The following is a 7,591-nucleotide window of genomic DNA, read 5'->3' as shown; positions in this document are numbered from 1 at the left end:
GGAAACACACCCCTATCCACATTGAAGGGTCAGCAGTGGAGAAGGTGCCAAGTTTTAAGCACCTGCACGTACACATCACAATCAAACTGAAATGGTCCACCCACACAGACAGCGTGGTGAAGAAGGCGCAACAGCGCCTCTTCAACCTCAGGAGGCTGAAGAAATTTGGCTTGCCCAAAACCCTCACTAACTTTTACAGATTCACAATCAAACGGCAACTGCACCGCCCTCAACCGCATGGCTCTCCAGAGGGTGGTGCGGTCTGCACAACGCATCACCGGGGGCAAACTTACCTGCCCTGCATGACACCTACAGCACCCGATGTCACAGGAAGGCCATAAAGATCATCAAGGACAACAACCACCCAAGCCATTGCCTGTTCACCCCGTTATCATCCAGAAGGCAAGATCAGTACAGTGCATCAAAGCATGGACCGAGAGATTGAGAAACAGCTTCTATCTCAAGGCCATCAGACTGCTAAACAGCAATCACTAACTCAGAGAAGCTGCTGCCCACATTGAGACCCAAATAGATCACTAGTTACTTTAAAATGCCACTTTAAAAATGTTTACATATCTTACATTACTCATATCACATGTATATACTTTATTTTATACCATCTATTGCACCTTGCCTATGCCGCTCGACCATCGCTCAACCATATACTTATTTGTAAATAGATTTGTGTGCTTTAGGTCGTTGTTGGGAATTGTGGAAACACATTTATGCGCAAAACTTATTATAGCCTAATAATATTCATTGACCTGGCCAAGGCTTTCAACTCTGTAAATCACCACATCCTCATCGGCAGACTCGATAGCCTTGGTTTCTCAAATGATTGCCTCACCTGGTTCACCAACAACTTCTCCGATAGAGGTTCAGTGTGTCCAATCGGAGGGCCTGTTGTCCGGACTTCTCTATGGGGGTGCCACAGGGTTCAATTCTTGGACAGACTCTCTTCTCTGTATACATCAATGATGTCGCTCTTGCTGCTGGTGAGTCTCTGATCCAACTCTACGCAGACGACGCCATTCTGTATACTTTTGGCCCTGTATACTTCTGGCCCTGTACGCTCTCGTTGGCTGGCCCTTGCTTCATACCTGTCGCAAAACCCACCGGCTCCAGGTCATCTACCAGACACTGCTAGATAAAGTCCCCCCTTATCTCAGCTCGCTGTTCACCATAGCAGCACCCACCTGTAGCACGCGCTCCATCAGGTATATCTCTCTGGTCACGCCCAAAACCAATTCTTCCTTTGGCCGACTCTCCTTCCAGTTCTCTGCTGCCAATGAATGGAACGAACCACAAAAATCTCTGAAACTGGAAACACTTATCTCCCTCACTAGCTTTAAGCACCAGCTGTCAGAGCAGCTCACAGATTACTGCACCTGTACATAGCCCATCTATAATTTAGCCCAAACAACTACCTCTCCCCCTACTGCATTTATTTATTTTGCTCCTTTGCACCCCATTATTTCTATCTCTACCTTGCACATTCTTCCACTGCAAATCTACAATTCCAGTGTTTTTCTTGCTATATTGTATTTACTTCGCCACCATGGCCTTTTTTGCATGTTTTTTTGCCTTTACCACCCGTTTCTCACCTCATTTGCTCACATTGTATATAGACTTATTTTTCTACTGTATTATTGACTGTATGTTTGTTTTACTCCATGTGTAACTCTGTTGTTGTATGTGTCGAACTGCTTTGCTTTATCTTGGCCAGGTCGCAATTATAAATGAGAACTTGTTCTCAACTTGCCTACCTGGTTAAATAAAGGTGAAATAAAAAATATATATATTTAAAAAACCATGCCTCATTAGTGCAATAATTATTCATTAATGTATTTCTCCATATAGTAACAACACTGTAATCAAATGGAGTCTTGCAAAATGGCAGGAATATAGAGCTTCCAGATGAATTCGCAAATTGATAGATTTTACTATCAGTTTACCCTACCCAAATACATTAGGGGATGACTCAAGAACTGACCTAAGATCAGTATGTAGGGTCAGTCATGCTATTCCACATTGTGCTCTTGAATTTTGTGTTCCTTGAGGAATATTTGCTTCAACTTCTAACAACCAAAACATCCAAACCAGGAACTCTATCGCCAATGTCTTTTTAACATCAAATCAGTCGTGTGGATTCCCCTTTCAGCGCGCACGTGGCACTCCACACTGCCCTTTCCCACCTGGACAAAAGGAACACCTATGTGAGAATGCTATTCATTGACTACAGCTCAGCGTTCAGCCCCATAGTGCCCTCAAAGCTCATCAATAAGCTAAGGACCCTGGGACTAATCACCTCCCTCTGCAAATGGAACCGGGACTTCCTGACGGGCCGCCCCCAGATGGTAAGGGTAGGTAACAACACATCCGCCATGCTGATCCTCAACACGAGCCCCTCAGGCGTGCGTGCTCAGCCCCCTCCTGTACTCCCTGTTCACTCATGACTGCATGGCCAGGCACGACTTCAACACCATCAACACCAACAGTGGTAGGCCTGATCACCGACAACAAAGAGACAGCCTATTGGGAGGTCAGAGACCTGGCCGTGTGGTGCCAGGACAACAACCTCTCCCTCAACGTGATCAAGACAAAGGAGATGATTATGGATTACAGGAAAAAGAGGACCGAGCACGCCCCCATTCTCATCGCCGGGGCTGCAGTGGAGCAGGTTGAGAGCTTCAAGTTCCTTGGTATCCACATCACCAGAAAATTAACATGGTCCAAGCACACCAAGACAGTTGTGAAGAGGGCATGACAAAACCTACTCTCCCTCAGGAGAAGGGTTTGGCATGGGTACTATTTCCTGAGTCTGCAATAGACATTCACTGTCTTGTGTGCGGAAATATGCCAAGAACACATTTTCTCAACATACCATTTTTTTGTCAGCTATAATGGGCAGAATGTTGTGCATCATTGTAAGCATAGAAATAGTATATTTTTGGTTACAAGATCACATTAATAAATGAACTATCTCTGTCCATCTCTGATATACATGTGCCCCTCTATTACATAATCAACTGCATGTTCAAGAGCCTAAATCCATGATGTGATTAACCCAAAACAAATTAGGCAACATTGAAAGCATTTAGTGGTTACGATTCGGGGCTGCCACAGCCGGAACATGCATTTGGGCTCCCGAGTGGCGCAGCCCGTCCATGGTACTGCATCTCAGTACTAGAGGCGTTATTACAGACCCTAGTTAGATTCGAGGCTGTATCACAACTGGCTGTGATTGGGAGTCCCATAGGGCAGCGCACAATTGGCCCAGCGTTGTTAGGGGTTGGCTGGGGTATTCAGTCATTGTAAATTATATATTTTTCTTAACTGACTTGCCTATTTAAATAAAGGTTAAATAAAAATAAAACATTATTAAAAATATACACGCTAGGTTTCTTACTCCACACTAGTAGGTGGCAGTCTTGAGTCTTAACTAGCTACATCCCCCAGAAATGATCACGTCACCCAAACAACACGCCTTCTTCGAAGTTGTGGATTGTTATTTCACTAGCTACCTGATTGTGAGCTAATATATCGAAATCTAACAACCATGGATAAAAAGAAAAAGCAATATGCCGTGACTGCTTCATCTGTGAGTTGTTCAGAATAAATCATATTGTTACATTGTCTCTAATGTTGCTTGTCATCAGTGTGTGAGCCATAGCTCGCTAGTTAGTTAACGGTAGCTAGCGAGCTAGCCTAGTCAGCGCCCTAACGTAGGAAGCTAGGCTACTTTCTGCTGACTTGTTAGTCAGCAGGCAAACTAACCATGTTATAGTCAAAGTACATGTAAAAAAAATAAAGCATTGTCTATTGTTGTCGAGGTTCATGGATATTCAAATGGTGACATGACTTATTGGGTTAACGTTAGTTGCTATCAGTTTAACCACTAAAATGGCGACCACACTGCTATGTTACACTCTCATCTGCAGCTGGTTGATCTCAAAGCTGAACTCTATAGGAAACAAGAGCAATTCAAACATGAAAAATTGGGTCAAGATGCTGGAACTAGTACCAAAGCCCCCAAAAGCAAGGTATGTATTGAACATTGTACAGGACAGAGACATGTAATGAACAGGATACCACACATTTTGACCAGCATATCCTAACTTTGTCTCCATAACATCCATTGTGTTCTTTTCCCTGTGTAGAAACCTAATGTATGGAGCAAACAGAATGAGGGTGTTTCAGAGCGGGCACAGAAAGATGTGGAACTGGTGGCAGAGGAAGAGAACAACCTTGACAGGGCAAGGTGAGTACAATGTGATGTACTACACACTGACAACGTGATCTACTACACACTCACACTGACATGTTTACTGCACCATCACTGCCTTCTATTAGGTCTTTTTTTGTAATATAGCAAAAGTCTCTCATTGCTGCTTTTCTTCCATGTCTCTCTTTTCCCGCAGGCGCAAGCTAGAGGAGAAGGCAAAACTGTATGAGCAGATGACCAAAGGAGACTTTCTGGGTATAGTGTTATGTTTGTGATACTGTACAAGAAGTGCTGTCATATTCTGTATGTAAAGTTGACATGTGAAGGCCCTGCAAATGCCCGTTGTCTTTCTCACAATGGAATTACTATCCTCTTTTCCAATGTGTCAGATGAGGAGACAGAGGGACTTTTTCTGGTGGATTTCACCCAGAAGATTATTGACAAGAAGAGAGAGAATCATGCCCAACGAGAGAGTGAGAGAGAGGATAGAGAGAGCTCCCCCCCCATCCCACCCCCTGAGAACCCAGGCGAGGAATGGTAATGTCTACAGCACATGAAGCCCCAAACTACTGTATGTCGGAATATTGGACTGTAGATGCCATTGAGTTGTTCGTGGGATAGGAGTTAAAGTAGCCGTTTACTAATTTATATTCAGGGTGGATTATGTTGATGCTTTGGGACGATCTCGGAGATGCATGAAGAAAGACCTACCAGGGTTCAAGAAAATGGACAAAGACTTTCAGGGAAAAAGGTATATTTTACTCTGATCAAACCTGGAAATTAATGTAAGCTTATTTTTAGAAGAAGATGTTAGTACCAGTAGTGTTGTTCTGGTTATTAATTTTTTATATATTTTTTGCTAATGTTTTTTACGTGTTCTTGCTTTTATGTACACAGACTTGACCCGGCTGAGAAGGACCTGCTGTCAGAGGACATGCGTAGAGAGCTGCAAAGGCAGGAGTGGGAGAGGGAGGAGGAGGAGGCCATGAACAGACCTGTGGGTCCAATCCACTATGAGAACATCAGGGAGCAAGGTTAGCAAGATACCTGTTACAGTGATACATTAGTGAACTCATCGAATCAAACGCTATTTACTGTACATTTTACAGCAAACCCAGAGAAGTGTGTTCTCTGTGGATTATGGATTGACTTGTACTCTTCTCCATTCTCTCTGATCTCTGGCCTCTTCCTTCTCCATCTCTCAACCTGCTATTTTTCAGAGGCCCGTGAGCTGGGTGTGGGCTACTTTGCATTCTCTCAGGACCAGGAGCTGCGAAGGAAACAGAGAGAGACCCTGGACATGCTCAGAGACCAGGTGAGTTGCTCTCAGCCTTCTCAACCCCCCGAGACTAGGACCCTACTTATATTATGTATCAGTCTAATTAAATGACTGAGTTTGAAGCAGATTGTCAATGTTTTTTTTCTCTCCTTTTCTTTTTCATAGACAACAGACCAGCGCAGTAAGAGGGACCAGCTGAAGGAGAAGAGAAAGACTCTGCTGGATGCTCGGCTGGCCAAGGTGAGGCAGAGGAAGATGAAGAAGGCCAAGCTGGACGGAACTGAGGACGACCAGGGAGATGAACAACCAAGGTTAGAGGAACCTCCCACAACAATACTGCATCGGGGACAATGATAACTGATCACGCTAGATTGAATGGCTATGACTACTGCTCTTTATACTTTGGGCTGTAGTGAATGCTATTGTAAGTGTTGTCGGTTGTATTACTTCTCTCAGAAGAGAAGGAGGACCTGATTGGGCCCATACCCCCATCAGGTGGAGCACCTGAAGAGGCCCCTGCATTGAAGAAGGTGGTGGTGGAGATCCAGGAGAGGAGGGACACCAAGCCAGGAGTACCCCACGTCAGAGAGTGGGACAGGGGCAAAGGTAAACGCTACTCCTTGTTTGGGGCTGATACGATTGGCATGGGTCTTTTATAATTAATGGTAATCATTGATGAATCACTTCCACCACATTAACTCAACACGTATAACACAACAAATTTGAGCAGGAGTGATCTAGGTGTAACCGAGGCCTGTCATCTCTGGCAATTTCCTCCAGTGGGACACTGAAGACTGGTATGCTGCATAGGGACGGGGGTTAAGTCATTAACTAACTGTCTTCTCTTTCCAATATGACAACGCATTCCTTTCCTAGTGGACTTTTTTGGCGAGTGGACAAGTCGGCGGCGGGATGAGAGGGAGTCGGAATTCGCCCCTCCCTCTGCGTACTTCAGCAATAATAAAAGACAGAGCTATGGGAAAGAGGCCAAACGTGAGAAGGACAAACCCAAAATGGCCTTCAAGTGGTCAGAGGGGCAGGGTGGAGGGCGCAAGGTGCCCCAGGCCAACCCCAAAAGTACTCCTGTATCCCAGTCTCAGCCCAGAAGTACTCCTATACCCCAGCCAAGTACCCCTGAACCCTCACAACCTCAACCCACACAATCCCCTGCTCAGCCCCAAAACACTGTCCATCTCCAAAATACACCTGCACCTCCAGAACCTCAGTGCCCCCCTCAACCCCCACCTCAGTACCCCCCCTCCCAACAGCCCCAACCCCAATATACACCACCACAAACACACCCTCAGTTTGATTACCCATTTCAGCCCCAATTTGCACATCTACCCTTTCATCCCCAGTATCCCACTCCACCTCACCTCCAGTATGGAGCCCCACCTCACTACCCCCTCAATACACCCCACAGTATCCCCCCCAGCCCCCCACTCAGTCCCAGGCCCCCACTCAGACCCAGCCCCCCTCAGACCCAGCCCCCTCCCAGAGCCTGGATGACATGCTGTCCTTCTACAAGAATTATTCTTGATCCTCACAGACATACCTCACACAGGTGACATACACAACTGTCTACCCTAACACACAAACCACGTCAATGTGTGTTAGACTATAATGACGTTACCATGATCTTTGACCTCTCAGAGGGCACCAAAGAAGGAACCATTTGTGTAATTTGACCTTGGATCTGTAACCTGCTTTCTTTATTTATGATCTGTTATTAAAAGATAGCATTTTCATTTGACATTGTGTTTTCTGATTTGCTATATTAGGGATTCAAGGCACTTGTCCATAGCTAAAGATGGTTGTTTAATGGATCGATGCATGACTGAATCAGTCCATAGTTAATTTTGTTTAGACTGGTAATCTTGTTAATGTTTGATGATTACGTGTTTTGAGTGACAGGACAATACAGAGGCTCATCCATGAGGTAGCTGTTTTCTGGTTAGTTACAGGCATTGAGATGTCAGAGCTTGACATTTATATTAAAGCATGTGCTGACCTGTGCTCAAAACTCAACCTATTTGCATTTAGGTAGATTTGGAAAGTAATTCAGACCCCTTGACTTTTCCACATTA

At 45.0% G+C, this 7,591-nt stretch overlaps 1 protein-coding gene across 1 annotated transcript; it reads left to right on the top strand.

Moving 5' to 3' along the window:
- The first annotated feature begins 3,467 nt into the window (after positions 1–3,467).
- Positions 3,468–7,257, top strand: ccdc174 (coiled-coil domain containing 174). Its single transcript, XM_046335180.1, is given in 12 exon segments — positions 3,468–3,601; positions 3,942–4,043; positions 4,161–4,261; positions 4,422–4,480; positions 4,615–4,762; positions 4,881–4,976; positions 5,123–5,259; positions 5,446–5,540; positions 5,670–5,821; positions 5,944–6,110; positions 6,381–6,904; positions 6,907–7,257. Coding segments are annotated over 12 exon segments (1,761 nt in total). The 5' UTR covers positions 3,468–3,559; the 3' UTR covers positions 7,045–7,257.
- The last annotated feature ends 334 nt before the right edge of the window (positions 7,258–7,591 follow it).

Source organism: Oncorhynchus gorbuscha, linkage group LG03 (genome assembly GCF_021184085.1).
Source record: "Oncorhynchus gorbuscha isolate QuinsamMale2020 ecotype Even-year linkage group LG03, OgorEven_v1.0, whole genome shotgun sequence".
Lineage (NCBI taxonomy): Eukaryota > Metazoa > Chordata > Actinopteri > Salmoniformes > Salmonidae > Oncorhynchus > Oncorhynchus gorbuscha.
Note: the sequence above shows the minus strand (reverse complement) of the source record. Positions and strands in the feature narration are given on the sequence as shown.